At 52.7% G+C, this 19,437-nt stretch overlaps 11 protein-coding genes across 11 annotated transcripts; 4 read left to right on the forward strand and 7 right to left on the reverse strand.

Annotated features, from left to right (window-relative positions):
* Positions 1-38: 38 nt before the first annotated feature.
* HETIRDRAFT_312412 (uncharacterized protein) lies at positions 39-2,117 on the reverse strand (the record flags this gene model as incomplete). Its single annotated transcript, XM_009545058.1, has 3 exons — positions 39-1,603; positions 1,648-1,837; positions 1,890-2,117. The coding sequence occupies 3 exons, from the start codon at positions 2,115-2,117 to the stop codon at positions 39-41; spliced, it is 1,983 nt and encodes a 660-aa protein (XP_009543353.1).
* A 1,924-nt stretch (positions 2,118-4,041) lies between these two features.
* zfp6 (putative transcription regulator) lies at positions 4,042-6,018 on the forward strand (the record flags this gene model as incomplete). Its single annotated transcript, XM_009545059.1, has 4 exons — positions 4,042-4,374; positions 4,437-4,698; positions 4,855-5,420; positions 5,506-6,018. 4 exons carry the CDS (start codon positions 4,042-4,044, stop codon positions 6,016-6,018), a joined length of 1,674 nt encoding a protein of 557 aa, XP_009543354.1.
* A 746-nt stretch (positions 6,019-6,764) lies between these two features.
* Positions 6,765-7,627, reverse strand: HETIRDRAFT_62256 (20S proteasome, regulatory subunit beta type; the record flags this gene model as incomplete). Its single annotated transcript, XM_009544954.1, has 3 exons — positions 7,436-7,627; positions 7,084-7,369; positions 6,765-6,912 (listed from the first exon to the last, which is right to left on the reverse strand). Exons 1-3 carry the CDS (start codon positions 7,584-7,586, stop codon positions 6,765-6,767), a joined length of 585 nt encoding a protein of 194 aa, XP_009543249.1. The 5' UTR covers positions 7,587-7,627.
* Positions 7,628-7,773: 146 nt separating this feature from the next.
* On the forward strand, positions 7,774-7,929 carry HETIRDRAFT_170033 (uncharacterized protein; the record flags this gene model as incomplete). Its single annotated transcript, XM_009545060.1, has 1 exon — positions 7,774-7,929. One exon carries the CDS (start codon positions 7,774-7,776, stop codon positions 7,927-7,929), a length of 156 nt encoding a protein of 51 aa, XP_009543355.1.
* A 1,008-nt stretch (positions 7,930-8,937) lies between these two features.
* Positions 8,938-10,626, reverse strand: HETIRDRAFT_449278 (uncharacterized protein; the record flags this gene model as incomplete). Its single annotated transcript, XM_009545061.1, has 4 exons — positions 8,938-9,423; positions 9,483-9,730; positions 10,006-10,151; positions 10,388-10,626. The coding sequence occupies 4 exons, from the start codon at positions 10,624-10,626 to the stop codon at positions 8,938-8,940; spliced, it is 1,119 nt and encodes a 372-aa protein (XP_009543356.1).
* A 72-nt stretch (positions 10,627-10,698) lies between these two features.
* On the reverse strand, positions 10,699-11,336 carry HETIRDRAFT_415364 (uncharacterized protein; the record flags this gene model as incomplete). The annotated part of the gene is made up of 4 exons (XM_009545062.1): positions 10,699-10,814; positions 10,865-10,946; positions 10,997-11,262; positions 11,309-11,336. 4 exons carry the CDS (start codon positions 11,334-11,336, stop codon positions 10,699-10,701), a joined length of 492 nt encoding a protein of 163 aa, XP_009543357.1.
* A 63-nt stretch (positions 11,337-11,399) lies between these two features.
* On the reverse strand, positions 11,400-12,078 carry HETIRDRAFT_313578 (uncharacterized protein; the record flags this gene model as incomplete). Its single annotated transcript, XM_009545063.1, has 4 exons — positions 11,400-11,556; positions 11,583-11,661; positions 11,715-11,726; positions 11,784-12,078. 4 exons carry the CDS (start codon positions 12,076-12,078, stop codon positions 11,400-11,402), a joined length of 543 nt encoding a protein of 180 aa, XP_009543358.1.
* Positions 12,079-12,359: 281 nt separating this feature from the next.
* Positions 12,360-13,746, reverse strand: qor7 (quinone oxidoreductase 7; the record flags this gene model as incomplete). Its single annotated transcript, XM_009545064.1, has 6 exons — positions 12,360-12,484; positions 12,546-12,607; positions 12,682-12,941; positions 13,012-13,331; positions 13,387-13,529; positions 13,595-13,746. The coding sequence occupies 6 exons, from the start codon at positions 13,744-13,746 to the stop codon at positions 12,360-12,362; spliced, it is 1,062 nt and encodes a 353-aa protein (XP_009543359.1).
* Positions 13,747-14,098: 352 nt separating this feature from the next.
* On the forward strand, positions 14,099-14,788 carry HETIRDRAFT_313928 (uncharacterized protein; the record flags this gene model as incomplete). The annotated part of the gene is made up of 1 exon (XM_009545065.1): positions 14,099-14,788. A coding segment is annotated over one exon (690 nt), but the record flags the coding sequence as incomplete, so codon positions are not given.
* A 639-nt stretch (positions 14,789-15,427) lies between these two features.
* HETIRDRAFT_116238 (uncharacterized protein) lies at positions 15,428-16,480 on the reverse strand (the record flags this gene model as incomplete). Its single annotated transcript, XM_009545066.1, has 4 exons — positions 15,428-15,444; positions 15,577-15,920; positions 15,994-16,309; positions 16,396-16,480. 4 exons carry the CDS (start codon positions 16,478-16,480, stop codon positions 15,428-15,430), a joined length of 762 nt encoding a protein of 253 aa, XP_009543361.1.
* A 2,481-nt stretch (positions 16,481-18,961) lies between these two features.
* On the forward strand, positions 18,962-19,120 carry HETIRDRAFT_233751 (uncharacterized protein; the record flags this gene model as incomplete). The annotated part of the gene is made up of 1 exon (XM_009545067.1): positions 18,962-19,120. A coding segment is annotated over one exon (159 nt), but the record flags the coding sequence as incomplete, so codon positions are not given.
* Between the last annotated feature and the right edge of the window lie 317 nt (positions 19,121-19,437).

Genomic DNA, 19,437 nt, shown 5'->3' on the forward strand with positions numbered 1-19,437 from the left:
GGACAACTACCTCTATGATTTCCCCTCCTACTAGATGTTCAATCCGACTCATCTTCATCCGTATCTACATCGTCCCCTTTCTCCACATCTGCATCATTCACATTCGTCGCGCTCACATTCTTCGCAATCAATCCGTGTTTCTCTTCCAGGTGTTGTTTCATCAGCCATGATTCCACCGCCACCTCATCGCACTTGTCAATGGGGCATATGATATCATTCTTCGGCTGCGACATCTTCAGGCCTGGGAACATCATCGCGAGCTCGTTCAGGCGGTGCTTCTTCGTCCTCAAGTGCTTGGTCACCTCCGAGGGCCTCGTGAAGCCTCCCTTGCAGATATGGCACCCGACCCCGTCCGGGTCGTATGGGGTCTGAGGAGGCCGTCTGCGCTTTATGGGGCCCACGCATGAGGGCGCTGTCGATGAGGACGAGCCCGATGTCTGAGCAGGGGCTTGTTTCTTCCTTTTCGGCTTGGAGGTGGATGGCGCCTTGGATGTCGTGCCGGATGCCCGAGGCGGCTGTTTTTTCTTTTTCGGCTTGGAGGTTGATGGCATGTTAGACGATGAAGTCGTGTCGGATGCCCGAGGTGGCTGTTTTTGCTTTTTCGGCTTGGAGGTCGATGGTATCTTAGACGATGAAGTCATGCCGGATGCCCGAGGCGGCTGTTTTTTCCTTTTCGGCTTCGCAGCCGATGGCGCTGTCGACGAGGTGGACGAACTGACTGTCTGCGATGGGTTCGCGACTGAAGGGAGTCGATCGTCTGAAGGGCATGGTACTGCGCCGAATGTGGGCGCAGCGACAGGGAATGTGAAAGTCTGGGGCTCTGTGGCACTGGTGTGGAGCACCCGATGAGGCTCTCTCATCCTTGATGGGTAGCTGGGTAGTGTTTGCGCCAAGGACGCATCTAGGCTGCTCTCGACGGGCATTGAAGGCATCGTCCGCAGCAAGAACGGATCTTCTGCCTGAGCACTCGCCATCCATCGCAAGGAAGTGTCGTGTATCATCGATGGCCCTGTAGTGCCAAAAGGAGGTTGAGGAAAGTAGACTCCATTTCCTGTCGGTATATGCGGCATCGTGTCGAAACGTTGACGGCTCTCTGACGCTGCACCCCATGGAAGCATTGGCACGGCTTGCTGGAAGGTGGGCTGTGCGCCAAATGAGCTCAATGAATGAGGGAAGGCTTGACCGCTGTACCCAGCAGTCATATACGATGCCTGCGGATGATACGGATGCGTCGCTGGTGCGGCGGTCGATGTCATCGTGGGCCAAGGCTCTTGGATCAACAACGGGACAGCGACTGGGACCGAATCGGCGGCGAAGAGAATTTCCTCGCCGCCAAAAGTTCTTGTTGTTTTTTTGTTGTTTCTCAGAGCATTGCCCTCGGTAGCTTCGTAGGCTGTGGCGAACCTACTGAAACTTGTTTGCGGCAGAGTTGGGGGAGGGATCCGCTCCACTACGCTCATACCGTCCCTCCTCCCGCTTTTGGACGTAAACCACTCTGTGGCATCGTCCTCCGCGCGCCTCTTCCTGTGGCTAATGGGCGGCAGTGGCACCGCATCATTATCCATCGCGAACGGCCTATGTGCAGGAGGGCACCACAAGTTGTCTGGCCACAGAATAAAGCGTCAGTGTCGATGTCTCGCATGCTACAGCAGACGTCGATGGACTTACTCTGCTGGATGCTCTGGGACATCATCGCCACCTCGGGCAGACTTCCACTTCCATCGGGTACGAATGTCTCCGCGAAAGGCATTGCAATCAACGTCCGCTGAGCGAGGGAGCCTTGATCGTTACAGTAATTGAGATTCGGCCTATCGGTGTTCACTAGAAGGCCATTCTCCTACAGGAGGTCAGATTGCGAATGACTACGCGTTGACCGACGTGAAACATACCTCCAGCATCCGTATCAGATCGGCTTCCTCCTTCGTCCCTTCAGCTGGTACCAGCTCCGCGCCCGTGGTGGTAGTTTCGTCCACCGTATGGGAAGTATTCCCGACGTTGGGTGCATCAGGAAAATCATCAAAGTCCGTCATGTCCAAGGGGCCGTCAGAGTCCAGGAACGACACTCCATCACGGAGCTCTTGGAAGATGGTCTTCATGAGCTCGTCCAAGTCGAACATGGTCATCGGGGGTTGGTAGGATTGAAGTCTTGAAGTGGTCAGGCGGTAGCGATGAGATGGTGAATTGTCTCATTGTCCTTCTCCCGCCCGCTCTTATATATTCATCTTGACCGCGGATAGACAAAGGAACGCATACACCCTCAATCTACACGCGGCCAGAGGGAACGACTGCGCGATCTACGAAGCCTCACCGGCGCTTTGTGCTGGTGATTGTGGCAGAGGAACGTGGCGCCTCATCACGAACAAGGCGAGACTTCGTTTAGGGTTACCGAGCGTATTCAGAGCTACTTACGATCACTCGATTGCGAATGTGGGCTGTTGGCGATGACACCTGGTCTTGACTCCCTCCACAGCCTGCTCTCCTCCGGGGAGTGGCGGTTTGTATCAAAGTGAGCACGCGATTTTGGTCTGCGCATTGGCTGTTTGGAACCGGAACGTTACATCTCGATCATTGTCGCAATCGTCTGGTGGCACACAGGCTCGCCTTGCTTTCTCTCACGTGTCTGATCCTGGCAGCCTTTTGCAATTACTCGTAAATTTGGCCGCGCATTCGTAGATTGAGGCGGCATCTCGAGAAATGCCACATCGAGCTATGTCTTTGTGGAAGCTTTTCTTCATTCAAATTCGCCGTTCTGATGCCTCGATGACCCGGAACAAAACATCGCCGCAGCTTTTTCCAGATCGATCGCTACTCAAGACGTGTAATGAGTGGTGTTCACATTTTATACGATAGATGGGCGTTTGAAGAGAGCATAGGGCGCGTGAGTAGTAAGCAGTTGCGTGTGAGGGGTTTGTTGATATTCTGATCGCAAGCCTGATCTATATGTGTGCGTCTTGACGCTGTTCTGTTTTCTCTCCGGCGTGGACTCTACTTATGCTAATTACTCTCTGCACCAGGGAAATGTCCAAGACGTGTCAGTGCAAATGTTGCACTGATTTTGATGTGTATTGACCTCTTGTTGCTGCAAATTTGAAGATTTTGTCGCCTTGTGGCACGATAGACTATGATCTCCTACAAAGTGCGTGTTCCCGACCGTTGGTCACCTAGTATCAATACAGTCCCTGCATCGAGGCCCTGTTCTCCCTGTATCCACAGCGCCACAATTCAGTGACTCTTGAGATGGATGATGGAGTGTCCTTTTGAACCCACACGATGTGAGTCCTCGATCCCGTGATCCCGAACGACTTCGTCGTCTGCCTTCCAAATCATAGCTTCCAAGACACTCGAATTCTTCATTTTTGCCAAGGATATATAGTAGTAGAGTGGTTCCTTGCTCTAGCCTGTCCGGCGCGTTTGTCGTGCGCGTCAACTACTGAACAGATTGAGATGGACTGAGTTTGTCGTAAGTTGCACCTGCACGCGCCGAGGTCATGTGATGAGAGGAGGAGAGCGCCTGCCGAGGCGGCACGTTCGGGTTGAACCGAGTATCTTAAGTTTTCTCCCCCTCCGTTTTTCTGTTACCTCAGTTCTCTCTACTCGAGACTGAGGTTCGTTTATTCGTTCATATTACTGTTCACCTTTCGCTAATACCCCCCCTCGTAGAATATATTCTTTTATTCTCTCGTTACAGGTTGGCATTCTACCTTACTTACTTATCAGTTCTCTCTACTCGAGACTGAGAATACATTCTTTTATTCTCTCGTTGCAGTCTCGACTGCGCGTCAAGTACTGAGCAGATTGAGATGGATCGAGTCGGTAAAAAAACCTGATTCGAGGGTCAACTACCCATTGTGCTGTGCGCAGCTTGTGAACGAATGACGAGAGAGGCAAAAGGCGGGTGCAGGAAGAGCCACAAGAGGAGTTGAGTGTGTCTCGAGCGCTCAGCGAACACTCGGAGGGACCCCGGGACGGCACCGGCTGTGATTACGGCATTAGCTCATTCTTCCATTGACCTCCTCGAGTCCGTTCCCGTCTTCGAGAGCGATGGCGACGTCTGCAACAGCTGCGGCGCCCACCACGACCATCCTCGGGAAGCGCAAAGCGACACAATCGTACATCATCCACCTCTCCGCCTCCGATGTCGATCCTGACGTGAACACCGACACGAACACACATCTCCACACCGATGGCGACGCCGAGTCTTCGTATGCGTCTGATGCCGCCGCGGGACCATCTGCGTCTAAGAATGGGAGACAGAATGCGCGGAGGACTGCGATGGGGGGTGAGAGAGCGTATCGATGTGTGTTCGAGGGGTGCGGCAAGGCGTACACGAAGCCGTCGCGTCTCGCTGAGCACGCGCGCTCGCATACCGGACATGTACGTTCCCTCTCTCTTCTTATTGCTCTCTTATTTTGTTTTCTTCTTTCCCACTTTCTTAGAATTCGTCCAATCCGTGGATTGTCGCGTCACTCCTGCTCTGGAATTTCGCTGATAGCGTGCGTCTAGCGCCCATATACATGCCCCTCCTGCCCCAAATCCTATCTCCGCGATACCCATCTCGCCGCACACGCGCGCACGCACCTCTCCACTTCTGCGCGCCCACTCCCGTGCGCCGAGGTCGGATGCGAAAAGCGCTTTTGGACACAGCAGCACCTGAACGCGCACGTCGAGGTCATTCACAGGGGTCTGAAAGGCTACGAGGTGCGCGTGTCTCTATCACTCTCCCTATTGTTTTGTCTCATAGCTTTGTTTACGATATCGTCGTTCTATACAAAAATCGGTACACGACCCTTCATCAGTGTGAGGTATGCCCTGCCGCCTTTGCAAAGCACCACCAACTCCGCGCACACACTGCAGCGGAACACGCGCCTCCTGGCAGTAAGCCATATCTGTGCACGCACAGCGGGTGCACAAAGTCGTTTGCGACCGCACAGAAACTACGTGCGCACGCGAAGGTACACGACGGTCAGTCGTCACCGCGTCATCGCCCTTCTAGAGCTCCGAACAAAAATTTGACACGTTCACCCTGTATGCGTGTAGAGAAGAGATACACGTGTGTGCATCCTGGGTGTCTCGCTCCCGTCGCGCTGCCCGCGCTCTCTTCTGATCCAGCGGAGCCGGCTTACTTCCCTACCTGGACCGCGCTCCAGCACCACATCCGCACGGCGCATCCGCCGATGTGTCCGCGTGCCTCCTGTGATGGGCGCACATTTGCATCGCACGCGGGGCTCAGGGCGCATCTGAAGGTGCACGCGGATGCAGATGCGGAGGCTGGAGAGGATAGAGGCATAGAGAGACGGGACAGCGGAGGACAGGACAGCGGCGACGACGAGGAGAACCGGCTGAGAAAGCGACGGCGCGGGGGCGAGCTCGGGAGAGATTGGAAATGCGAGGAGGACAGGTGCGGGAAGGACTTCAAGTCTGTGCGTCTCGTTTTTTTTCCTATCCACGTTCAATCTCTCAATCTTCGTTACTCTGCATACATGCTGACTCTCGCCCGATGTGCAGAAAAAAGCGCTCACGACGCACCACACCATCACGCACCTCGGTAGGCGCGACTTTGTGTGCCCCGAAATCGGGTGCGCGCGGGCGTTCGGATACAAGCACATACTGCAGCGGCATGTCGCGCGCGTGCATGTTGCTGGGCGTGAGCAGGGAGAGGTCGGCGATGCAGATGCGGACGAGGAATACAGCGACGCAGACGGAGCGCAGGGAGGACCCAGCGGCATCGACGCGATGACCGGCCGCTTGTACGCACAGCGCGCGGCTGCTGGGGATTCTGGGACTGCTGGCGCTAGTATTGCCAGATTGCGCCGGCTTCGGTGCCCATACCCGAACCTGAGAGACTTCTCGTTGTCGTCGTCGCCTTCGCAGCCCCTGCAGGCGGCGTGCGAGTACGTGTTTGGGCGCGCGTACGATCTGCGCAGGCATATGGGGGCGGTGCATGGTGTCGTACTGGAAAAGGAGACTGTGGATGCGTGGGCGAGGCGCGTCAGGGCCGGGCTCGCGAGGGGCAGTTGAAGTCTCGCAGACGATGTGAGTCCCCGGTGGTGCTTGGAGCCCCGCTGGATTAGGTCTCTCGATTGGTTTCAGTCTGTTCTCTATGTTATCGTTACGCTGTCTATCGTTTTTGTTTTGCTGTTGATATCATACTGTCCGTTGATCAGGCGTATTGTGCATTCTGGTTCCTTGCGGCTCGGACAGGACACGGCGACACGCATCGCTGTTCCCGCTGATGATGGTTTCTGATTTTTCGGCCAGTTGGTTCAGCTAGTTGGTCGAAATTTTTTACCCTCTGAATCGTGTCTGGGAGGCACCCAATAGATAAAGATTCCAGCTACTGGTAGACGTGTTAAGTCTCCCTGAGTAAGCAACCTGTTGGTCATAAAAATATGGATTTTGTCATAGCATGATTTTATAAAACTCTTGCATGGGGACGAACAATACCTCACACTTTGAATGAAGACTCGAGAAAGTAGGCTCTCCAAAGCTGATCATTGTCAGGAACGTACATGCTCCAGAGCATACTTCCCTATCTGACACCAAGTTCAGAAGAAGATTTTCGATAAATTGAACCTGTGAAGAGGACAGCTGGATTCGGTAAGTACACGGCGACTATAAGTCTATCGTTTTCGGCGAGAGCGACATTGTTTACCTCGTATCGAGCGGACGAGAAGAGCCAGATAGGCGTCAAGAACCCGCAGCAGAGTTTCATCACGTATACATTGTCAAACCATCGCATTACTTGATACATGGCGCCAACCAACCTACAACTCGATCTCGCGAACCCCGTTTTTGTCGACTATCTTCACCTTATATTTCCCTGGAGCGACGACGAGTCTCCGCGATGTCTCGTCAATTGCCCGCTTGAGCGTCTCAAGGCCCTCCTCAAGGGATGCGTTGGGGTTGTGATATCTACGCGAACAGAGAGTATATCAGATTGATTGGAATGGGTCAGTTGATCGTGACATCCTCTACGGTGACGACTAGACGCATCGTGGAATCATGAACAATTTCGATGTCGGTGGCCAGAGCATTCGTGCTTGGAGGAATCGGTTATGGAGATGGGTATGAAAAGAAACTCACTTGTCAAACAAACCAAGTGTGAAATAGCTGCCATACCCGTGAGCTGCGAATGGAACGGACGCAAGCGTGCCCAGGTAATCCATCCAGTACAGCTGGGGCTTGTCATCTGCGGTGTCGTATCCCCCCAGTAAAATGTTGACGTTATAAGGGTGACGCGAACGGAGAGAATCAGCTAGCGCGCGCCGGATCCACGCGGCGGCGGACTGGGGACGGAGGGGATAGAGGTTGCGGATGTGGTACAATCGAAGATTGCGCTCGACGTATTCGGCAAACTGCACAGTGTCGCCTTATGGTCAGCAGAAGCGGTAGTTTAAATTTTACTTTTCATCGTGGAGAAAAGGAGGACACGCACCTGGTTCACCAGAGTAGGCCATGAGGAGGTGTGGGCTGAGCGTCTTGATCTTGTCCTCGTCTACTTTCATCTTAACGATGGAGCGCGCGGCGGTGGTGTCTGCGGCAATGATGACATAGTCTTTGCCTGTGAGAGCGAATGAGCAGTCCATCGTGCGCGATGATTGTGGTGGTCGTGGTCGTGGTCGTGGTTGTGGTCGTGAATTCGAGCTGCATACGCGTCGTCTCTCGCTCGGTCACGCGATCACAACACGTCACGCCTCCTCCGCTAACAAGTTCCGCTCGACTTTCTCACCAGCGACCATGTCTCCACGTCCCCCCTCATAATCTGTGCAGTACATGCAATTCTCACCGCCCAACGGAAAGGCTATCCATATCCGCGCTCTTGACCCCTTAAATCCCTCGAACATTGTGGGAAAGGCCGTTCAAACCCTCTTATCTCGTCAGAACTACTGCGCAGTCATATACTTGTTGGAATGTTCTCAACGCTGTTGATTGACCCATAGTGTTCTGATGATAGAGGCAGTCACTCCAACTATCTCTGGTGAGTCCATTTTTCCCGATGTACTGTTCAGCATTGCTTTCATAGCACAAGGTTCGAACGCACTCAATGACATATCGAAGCCATTCTCATGAGTGCAACTACCAAATAGCTGCTCATTTTACCCAATCAAAGTTCAAATTACATTCTCCATTGAAAATTGCCCTATGGTATACGTCCATGCACGTTAGCTCCGAGTGGACCACCATGACTAGACGACCTCGTATCTTGTTCTCTTCTTGTATCTTTCGCAGAGAGAACCCGGATTATTCGGCTTGATTTCCGAGAAGACATCAGCAAGTCATGTATGTATTATTTGGACATGAAGTTTGGGATGCCACGTATGCATCTTTGAAATCGCTCGGGAAGGCGCACTAGGACTGTGTATACCAGGCGTTTGCACCGCTATTACCTCAAGTTACTCGTGAGTAGAATTTCACTATGCTAGCTATGTGGTGAAGATGGATTTACTCTGTCGGTGCTGGCCCGAGTACTGTGTAGTATCGTTTTGGACAGCGAGAGGATTCATCAAATTTACAGGCCATCTTGGCTTGAGCTGGGCGGCCATAGGGGATGTGTAGCGACTTCTCTTTATGAATCTGTAGACGGCAAAGGTTATCGGGAGTCCAACGGATTCATTACCTCCACACCATGAATGGCACAAATACATAGAACGTGTGTTGTCCCTAACTCTCCGTGTGAATGCTTATTCGAGTTCTGCTATGCATCCGTTGAGTGCATCAGAATACGCAGGTGCAATCAGAATATTGAACCGAAAAAGAACGGCATGTATATTTTTCAACACGAAAAGACATCATATCAAAAATCATCTACAAGAGATGTATCAAATCCCACAACGCTGCACATAAAGCAACAACTTCGTCGTCCATGCATTCTTCCAACATATTAGCCCTAGGGATTCAGTGCGAGAAGAAGCCAGGGTCCGCTGCCGCACCCAGATTCTACGCCTTTCGCAACCGATCGTTCGTCTCATCTCCAGTTTCGTACATAGGCTCCTTCCAGCGCTTAGATGTCTTCAACGAATCCGCCCAAACACTCTCGCTTTCTTGAGTGATCGGCGCATAGATTTCGCTCGTCAAGCCTGAGCACCAGATGTCATAAGCAGTGAACCTTCTCGACTCCTTGGCCTCTTGGTCAAGAGACTCTGAGGTAGGCGGCTGGTATGGGCCCGTCAACATCGGTCCTATTGTCAAAGAGGTGTCTGGTGCTGATGGAGCAGACCTCTTCAAAGCCTCTGACTTCTCCTTTCGAGTCGAAGGAGACAGAGGGGATCTGGCTGTGAGGAATGTCGTGCGACCTGCTAATGCGAAAACAATCCGGATGATGGGCACATTTGCGTCCCCCTCCTCATTGAAAAGCCCCAGGTCGTAGGGATCCATGTCATCCAGTAATGATGGATTGATCGTCGTCGCATAACGATGATCATTCTTGAATCGAAACATGATCACGCCCACGTTATCGGGCTTCGTCACACTCCTTTGAACACGAACGGCACAAAGGCGTCAATTCCGGCCTGCGAAGTAGCGTAGAGCGTGCCGATGCCACGACTAGCCAGATACAGCAGGTATTCGCGCCGCAGAAGCGACCGATCGTGTATCTTGGCAAAGGTCTCTTTGAGTGGACGGTCCTTTTCTTCGTCGGATTTGAAGACATATGGACCTGCGGATAGAATATCCTCGAGGAGAACGTCCTTCCTTGCGCCTCTTGATTTTTGTGCATCATCCGGCGTAGGCCCTGGCAGTACGAAGAGTTCCTTGACGAATCCGCAGACAAATATCATGCGATTACATGCAGCGATGGAATCGCTGTTTGAATCGCTATGTGCAGATCCAACTTCTGGGTAGTAGATTTTTTGATTGACGTCCTGACTGCATTGTCCCTGGCAAGGGTCAGAAGGAGGAGCGCAACAAGCACTCCTCGATCGCCCTGATGTACAGAAAAACTACTCAGAATAGATTAAAGCGCCTTGAGAACATCGAAGTCATCCTATCCCATCACAGAAAACGCACCCTCTGCGAGAATCGGCTCGGATGGACAGATCGTTTCCATCGTGCGAAAGCCACTTTCGATCTTCAGTGGCACGCGCATGTGGCCTTCAATCTGCTGCTGCTGCTCCAGACTTTCGTACATGTTAGAGATGAACTCGAGCGGTAACCTATGAGACAAGCATACAAGCTCTTGTTCCGGGGTGAGGAGGTTTTCTTTGAAATACGACGCTCTGATCAAACACTGAGCGGCAAACGGGACGATATAATGTCTTGTTCTGGCAAGATCCTCTTTGCTGATATCTTTGTACCTTGATATAGTTGCACTGCCTTTGAGATAGTAACGCGTGGCAAACCTACAACCAAGGCTGTTAGATGCTAAAATACACATTGATTGATGACATACAAAGGTCTACCAAGAGTGGCTAGATGATCATCGGTGGCAACCTCCTCGAGCGTCCACGTATCGCCCCAGTTGATTATTTTGGCAAATTGGTCGAAGCCAAGATCGGTATAAGGATCGATTGAGCGTGGAGAAACACTCTCATTGTTTTGCTCCCCTTCCATCAAGATGGATTGCTGTGGATGCGCCCGCTTAGACAGGAAGAGCGTGAAGATTGCACCAGAAACCTGCCCAGATGACATGGAGCGGAGAGCGTCACGCAGTTCAGAGAAGGTAAACCACGAGGACCATGAATCATGATCTTGGATAAGTGTCTATGCCTCATCGAAGACAACTATGAAGACGGGCTCTCGGTGGGTTTGGCCCTTTTTCGACGGACAGATGGGGTCGATGAGCGCTAAGGAGGCATCAACAGTCTCTGTCTGCCTCCCTATGCAAAACGTGAGGCAATGTCGACACTCCAGCTCGATTTCCACATACCCTGTGGCAACACAAGCCTGAGTTGCCTGACTGTCGAATCATCGCAATCAGATGCGATCTGCAACTCGACCCGATTCTCTAACTGAGTACCGGTAAGATAGGGATGGTGAAGCAATTCGCAAATTCTATCACCTTCTGGGCAATCGAGGTGATATCGTTGTAGAATTCGACCCTCTTGGGTCCCTGAGAGCGCATAGTCTGACCCTTCTTCATGTACTCTCTGAATCTCGCCGCGATCGTGGACTCGTCGGCGCCCTCCCGGTACAGATCTTCTACGACCTGCTTTGTTCTGTCAAAAAGAGCCTTCAAGAACGCATGCACTCGGAAGAAAGCCAGGGCTTGGCTTGTGACACGCTTGGACCAATAAACATGCAAGGAGTGGTCAGACGCAGGAAACCCTGAAAAAAGTAGGCATGCGTGTCATTGTAACCATTCAGAGCATACCTCCCGCTGTCGGCTTCATGAGATTCATTGAGATCGCGAAATGCGTTTTCGACAACTCGTCGATCAGCCTCGACTGGCCAATGCCCGAAGACTAAATTATGGACGCGTATTGTGTGTAGGGGGATTGTGCACGGTCGGAATGGCTCTGGTGGTGAACAATGTATCGCCAAAGCGCTTTATGTGCATTGCCTCGGAATGTCCGCCGCCAGCCGAGTTCCGTAACTGTTCCAAAGTAAGAAAACACACATCTGTGCGGGGAAAGGAGGTCGACGACTTGCCTTTTTCGCTCAAAGCACGAGGAACGACACTGTTATCGTCCATATCATAATTAGTATATCTGACTTCCCGTTCAGCTATGTCACGTAAGTGAGCCATCCTAGATAAGGTTAGTCTTCTGAAAACTCACGCCACAAGATCTCTAACATGTATAGTTGGTAGCCTTCGATGGTGGGCGAGAAGACAGGTATAGACGCACCTAGATCTCTGATACTTTCGAACGACTGCTTCTCCCAGCAATCCTCCAACATGGATCCGAGCTGCGTATATTCTACGAGTAGCTTGTTGATGCGGCCCAAATAGGCCTCATCGAGCGAGTCCTGGTACAGTTCAGGACACTTTTCGATGATTGTTGAGAGAAGAACATCGTGGGGCGGACACTGGGGTACCGTGCCGAAACAGAATGCAATTTGTTTTAGAACGGCCTCGTCCATCTTCTTATGGGAATAGGTGAAGACCTCATCGTCTAAATGAGCAAGCGATGGGGTAGCCATCAATGGCAATTCAGGACCTCTCAAGAGAGCCCTAGTGATTGCTACCGATAAAAGAGGACGGGAGCCCGAGGAACACCGTGAGCAATTGCATCGACGGCAGTTGAAACCAGTTGAGACATGGGGGCGGTACCGTCTTCGGTCCGATTGCTAGCGACGATCTCGAGTCTTTAGCAACGATCCAGTGACTGAGTGTGCCAGTAGGCGTTCGTGATCGGGTGCTCATCCCAACCCAGACGAAGGACACGAACTCCCACGGGAAATTTGAATCACTCATGCTCTCTTTAGTCGACAGTGGGATCTACCTTGACCACGACCTTGCCCGTCGCACGCCTCGACATCAAGCGGTCGTAGGCGGTGAATACGTCGTCGAATGCATACACAGAGTCTACGGGCGGGATGACTCTGCCTGTGCACCAATAAGGAGAACGTGAGTACAGAGAAAGCTACATACATATAAAAAAACGCACCTTCTGCAATGAAAGGATGTATGGCCTCCATAGTTTCTTTCTTCGGGTCCGCTGATGTCGTCCTACGGTCGCACAGCCCAAGTCAAAGCCCTGGATATAAGACACGATCACAGCCCCAGGAAAGGAACGAACGTACTTCCACTTTCGATCTACACCTCCTAGCCACACTGGACGCACAAGGTGGAACATGAGCATGCACAGCCTCGGGACATCCCGCCAGGACGTCGGCTGCGGGCCGACCGTGACGAACGTGCCGCCAGGCGCAAGATACGCGGGACTCTTGGCGTAGAGCGAGCTGTCTGTGAGACCGGCGGCGTCGAAGACGACGTTGAGGCGCCCCGCAGGCGGGTTCGCGGCAAGCGCTGTGGCGATATCGGTCGCTGTGTAGTCTATGAACTGATCCCGCGGAGACGGTGACGCGCATGGTGTGAGCAAAGTGGAAGAAAGGTGGACTCGAGACGCACACCCGCGCCGAGCCCGAGGCCCCGAGCACGTAGTCCCTGTTCTTCCCAGAAGCGCTCGCGACGACGCGTCGCGCGCCGACGGCCTTCGCAAACTGAATTGCGTACGCGCCGACGGCGGTGCTGCCGCCGTTAACAAAGAGAGCCTGGCCGGGCTCGAAGCATGCGACGTCGAAGAGGCATTCGTAGGCCGTGACCGCGACGGCGGCGATGCCGGCAGCTTTTGTGGGGGTCGTGGTAGGCAGATATGGGCGTGGGGAGAGCAGAGACGAGTCGGCGATGGTGTATTGGGAAAGAGCGCCTTGGCGAGATCTGAATGCGTCGACTGTGGTAGCGGAGGGACGTCAGAGGGAAGGTGGTGGTGGTGAGTGAGTACTTACAAGGACGTATCATCCCATAGACGGCGTCTCCGTTTGACCAGTGCGACCCGTTCGCACCCATGACGATGCCCGAAAAGTCGTACTCAGCCACGGCTGGCCTCCCCGCGAAAAGATTGGGAACCAGGCGCATAATGTTGTACCCTCTGTAGCAAAAAAGCACAGATAATTTCAGCAAAAAAAGAGACAACGCTTGGGATTGGATAAATACACGGGGTTGACGGCGGCGGCTTGGACTTTGACAAGGACGTCGCCCTGATTCAGTTCACTGGGAACGAGGAGATCGTGGACGTGCACGAGTGCCTTGCGCGGGGTGCCGCGCGCGACGACTTGCCAGGCTTGTTGAACGGCAGGGATGTCCATGAGAACGACGAGGTTGGGCGCTGGATGCAACGAACGGTGTGTAGCGCCATGGCCGAGGAGGGAGAGGCGCAAGGGATGAACTTGCTCTGGCGGAAAGAAGAGAGGAGAACGACGGAGCGACGTCACGTGGATGTGCTATACCTGAAGGTGGTTCAGCAAGGTCGCCGCCGTTCAACTCAAACTTCCCCCGTCTTCATACGCAACCATGTCAGAACATCATATTCAGACTAGACCATGTAGTACCTAGCAACAGCTCGAGCTTCCTTCCCCTTTATACTGACGAGGAGGAGGGTGACGAAAGTGGTTAGCTCTATTGCCACTGACCTGGTACCAAGCACATAATTGACAATATTCACAGGACCGTGCAAGGGTTGCCCAATACACACCTTTCATTAAAATTCCGCCTATCTTGTACCCTAAACTCAGTAATCCATACAAAGCGCCCGTCATGCATTGTGGCTGGGTGATGGACCGGCTTCGGAAGTATACCGAAGACAATGACTTCGTCGTGACCCTTACATACGACTACCGTGAAAAATTCACAGAAGACGAGATAGGCGACGAGGATCCTATAGTTGTAGCATGCGTCAATCCCTTGGAAAGCATGAACAATGCCCTGGCGGATCTCATGGGTAAATTGGGCATTACAGAGATCCTCAAGACTGTCGATATCGAGATTGTTGTGACGGAGAACAAGGCGCTCTTCGTCTCATTGTATACGAACTACAGCGTAAGGTGCACGCCTGCAGCAGAGGCGATCGAGAAACTGCGTGTCGCGCTGGGCGAAGAGGAAGGTCCGAAGTGGTACCTCGACTACTTTGATTTGCACTGGACGCCGAAACTCCCATCAGCAATCCGCGCAAAGCCGTACGTGGATTTAGCTGTTTTGCTTGTACTACTGCTAATCGAAAGCCCTCCAGAAAACGTCCGGCTGGCGCACCGAAGAAGAAGCCTCTTCCGAAATGATCACGGTCGATTTCTTGTGCGTCTGGTGCTTTTATCTATGATCTCGGACGATCAGCTGCATCAATACTCTCTATGACCGAGACCTCCAGTGACTAGTGACCCGTCACTGTTCGAGTGTCGTTTTTTTGGCTTCTGGATGCTGGTGTAAAGACGAACATGCGAATGGCTCAAAGTCAATTTCGCTCATTGAGGGTTGCACAGAGCGCGGGCGAGTCGGACGTCGATGGAAAGTTGCACTGTGAACCCCAAACACAATCTTTCGTGACTATTCCTAAAACCTGATAGCAATCGCAAGGAGTGCCGAGCGCGGCGAATTGCAAGGCTCGTTAAATGAGAACGATGAGATTAGGAGCAAGATGCGATGAACGATGTGTAGTGCCATGACCAGGGATAAAGTCGATGAAGAGGCACAGGGTATGGACTTGATTAGGCGGAAAGGAAAGAGAGAGCTGATGGCTGCGACGCCTGGATGTCTTAGACATTTCCTCATTACAATACGATATCCGTCTACGGCCGTGTAAATCACAAGTTTGTCGACAATGACCATGGCTGCCGAGTCATCCCAAGAATGGTATCGTGTGCATCGCTGATCAGCAGAAAACATGTCATCGGACAACGTAAAGAATACAAGGGATTGGTACAACATGGTGTGAGTACGACGGTAGCAAATGTGGACTTGCATGATAAAAGAAAAGAGAGACAAAGGATTCGCCCATCATAGGTTCATAGCATCTGAAATTTCCATATGACACCCATCATTACTACCGGAATTTCAGTTCGCCCTGTCCAGCTCGCGACTCTACACAAGCCGCGACCATCAGCCAATTCCGCTGGAGCCAACAATTCCCGACTGAGAATACGCACCTTGCTGCACCATCTCTTCCGCCCACAGCACCAGATCGTCACGCAACAGCTGCAGAATCATGAGCGCGTCCTTCCCCGCGCGCTCCGGCTCCAGCTCGAGGCCCAGCACGGCCTCGTCGAACGCGTGCTTCGCGAGGTGGCACGCGCGCTCGGGGCTCGCGCGCACGTCGCGGAAAAAGACGGCGAAGTTGAGCGCGAGCCCGAGGCGCGTCGGGTGCCACGGCTCGAGCGTGGCCAGCGCGTGCTTGTACGCGGCCTTGTACGACTCGAGCGCGCGGGTGGCGCTCGACTCGCGCAGCGCGCGCGTCGCGAACTCTGCGAGGTAGCGGTAATAATCGCCTTGCCTACAGCGCGACGCGTTCGTCAATACATCGTGGGAGCAGAAGAAGGAAGCAGGCGGAGGAGGACGGCGCGCACATCTTGTGATAGAAGACCCGCTCTTCGCCGATGCTCGCAGCCGGCGTGAGCGTCTTCTCGAGCAGCCTCAGAAGCTCGGTGCACCGGTTCGCCAGCTCATTCTCGATCCGCTCGCGCTCGCGCTGCAGCAACGCGAGCTCGTGCCGCGGGACGTCGGGGACCATCCTCTCGTGCTTCTCGATTTGGTCGACGGCGCGCCAGCTTGCGCGCAGGGTGCCCGTGATGTTCTTATACGCGATGGAGAGCAGGTTGCGCTCTTCCGTGGTGAGCTGGGCATCGGAGTAGGCGATGATGGACTTGAGTTGTGATATCACGTCTGCGAGATAGGAATCGTTGGATGCCACAGCCAATGTGCCACGGTCAGGGCTTGAGTCTGCTTTAACTTTAGCGCAGCAAACCCACCATCCCATCGTTCTGCTTGCTCGGCGAGCTTGGCGATGAACAAGCAGTCAGCGCGCGAAGCCTTTGTGTTAACCTGAGTTTTCATCGTTGACCAACGGGTGGCGAAGATGAGAGTTGATTGTACAGGCAAGCAAGCGTACTTACGGGGGACATTCGTGCGCAGGGGTTTGTTTGTATTTATTAGAATAGCAACACTCGGGGTTCTTCTGCGGGACAGGGGAACTAGCTAGCCAACGTCTGAGCGTACAAAGTTGGAGATCGACGAGAGGAAAAAAAGGGGAAGATGAAACGAGGCGACTATAGCGGGCCAAGCACGATGCTTTAAGGGAGAAGGGAAACGTGTGTTTGGGTCCGGGGCAGGGGGCATGAGGCCGGAGGGCAAAGCACCGTCACACATGCCCTAGGGTCTCCTGGAACCGGCTATGCACGCATCTGCATCATCCATCGCTTCCCCGTCATCGCATAAAGGAACGCTGACGTCCGTTCGATTGTGGGCGCGTCACCGGCCCAGAACAATTGGGAAAGGGGACGACGAAGAAGCTCCTGGATCTTGACTTAGCGTGATCCGCGGGCCCTTTGCAACGTGAGGCTGCTGTTGTCGACGTCATGAGAGTGGGCGACGATATACAGCTGAAGGTTTGCTATGCGGAGTTTAGGGCACAGAAACGAGGCAAGGCAAGTGGAGGCTGTCAACGAACAGGTCGGCAGCTCGGAGGCGGCCCCGGTCTGCTGTGGCGTCGGCAAACGTCGGCATCGACCTAGAAATCAAAATCACGTTGACATTATTGGCTATCATTGGTTGCTCTTTCGCTGCATCGACCATCGCCCGCGTCTCTTCTTTCGTTTCCCAATCGTTCAGCGGCAAATGGGCCCTTGGCCGTGCAGTGCAAAACAAGTTTGACGATGGGCGCAGTGAAGGACAGACACCACTCAGACACTGCATTGACCCAGGCACGGTGTTTCAAAGTCGAAAATGCTCGGTTGTGAGCCTGGAGGAAACTGGAAGCGTGATTCGTCGTCTGGCTCTATCTCGCTCTGGCTAGTGACTAGTGATCTCTCGCCTTGGCTATCTTCTGACTCTAGGTCCTCTTCGTCGGATCTGTTCCCACCTGTGAAAGAGGCTCTGAATCACGCTGCGGATGGTCTGGGGTAATGTCGGTGCGTAGAATTTTACCGTGTCTGGCATGGTGCACAGATATGCACACTCACCTACCATTGCCTGATCCGTTACCTCCCGTATCTAATGCAGCCTAATCATGGCTCCTTCCAGCAGCTTCCATTGTCCGGAATGATTTCTGGGCATGACTCCGACCTCCCTGTCATTCGGTCTATTTTCGGTATACTTGCTGGACATTTTCTAGCTCTTCACGATAAGGTCAATTCATTGCGGCCTGAGTGTCACGCGGTTGCCTCGTGGTGAACAGTTTGCAGCTTTGGCGGTTTACGTTTCACGACGAAAGAGGGACATGATCGATTCTCTTTGGACTTTAAACTTGTCCTCCTTCATCCTCCTGCTCATGGCGCGTGCTCCTCTCCTGTCCTTATCATATGAACTGCTTGAGACTATCGTTGTCCATGGTGATTCCCGCGCAGACATCCTAAAAATCAGCACTCGTTTGCAAGGTGCTCAAAGTCATCTCGACATAGCAAATACAGGGAAATTCACATCACGACTCATGGTACTCTAACCATGACCCCCTTTGGCAGCATCTAGTGTACAGTGTGCGTCTAGCCGTTGCGGGGCATAAGGACGCACATAGCAGACGACTATCATTGCTATCAAGGTGAGCTCTGACGATACGCCATCTTCATGTCAAACAGAAGACTCTTGATTTTTTCCCAAATTTTATCATATCAAGTGACCCCTGAGCGTGTTGCACACCCGAGTGCCAAATGTTCACGAGACCCGCATCCGACTTGCAGCTGCAATTCGATTTCAATGTCTCAGCTGGTTGTATACTCAGCATTAGGGCGGACTTCTACTCAAAAAATATTCTGTAGCACTGCTCTGCATACCTTCGGGAACGCGGAAAGGGCGTAGGCCTCAGAGGCGAAAAGAGGAATCCGAATTTTGGTTCACACATACGCATGAGGACTCCAAAATAAATCATTTTGGGCTAAACAGACAACTGTTACACCTCTCAACAATCGCCCTAGAGACATGATTGCACTGGCTCTAGTCATTCAGGGGGCGCGAAAGGATGTGCAATGAGCATGATCGCCCATGCCACCCTGCGCTACTAAAAAGAATATTTGGATGACAACGCGGAGTACCGGCAGTCCCCGAATCGTACTTAACCAACTCCTCCGTCCTGCCACCAGCCTCGGTGGCTCTGAACATACACCACAACCTCCATTTCTGAAAAGTATCTACAACTCCCCAAGATGGCAACCGTTCCCGGTGGCAGATGTTTAATTGGTGGCGATGACTACCATAGCTCACTGTGAGTCAAATTCTTCGTCCATCTAGCCCACGGCGCTGTGATATTTTCGGCGGATCGATAACCTTTGAATGTTTTCAAGCGTAAACCAAGATGTCTTCCTCTTACAATTCCAAATTTCACTACATGATACCTGCAAGCTCGATCGGCTCCTCAAGTATTTCTTGACGCAGTGTGTTTCTGACGGTGAAGACCGGTCCACACTCGACAAGGAGGCGCTGCTCGAACAATGTCTCAACAAAGTGCTCCCTATCTGTAATGAGGAAGAGATGCGGACGCATTTACAAACCTAGTACGTACCTCGTTGTATAGAACGAAACGCAGCAGAATATTAACAGCCTTCCCTGATAGCTGCACGTCCTTGAAGAGTAATAATCTCATGCTGGGACGGCGGGTATCATTCATTAACATCTGCAACTACGCTTTGGGAAAATTGAGCGTGCTCGATTTACCACATCTGCGTGGCCCTTCCTCGAATCAGATTCTTCTTCATCGTGGCACTAATATCCCAACTCTCGATCGCATACATCAGGATGCACTAGCGGAAGGACCGTTCATCATTGTGACCTCTCTTGCTTCGGCAAGACGCGCATCTGCCAAG

This window comes from Heterobasidion irregulare (genome assembly GCF_000320585.1).
Source record: "Heterobasidion irregulare TC 32-1 unplaced genomic scaffold scaffold_03, whole genome shotgun sequence".
Taxonomy (NCBI): domain Eukaryota; kingdom Fungi; phylum Basidiomycota; class Agaricomycetes; order Russulales; family Bondarzewiaceae; genus Heterobasidion; species Heterobasidion irregulare.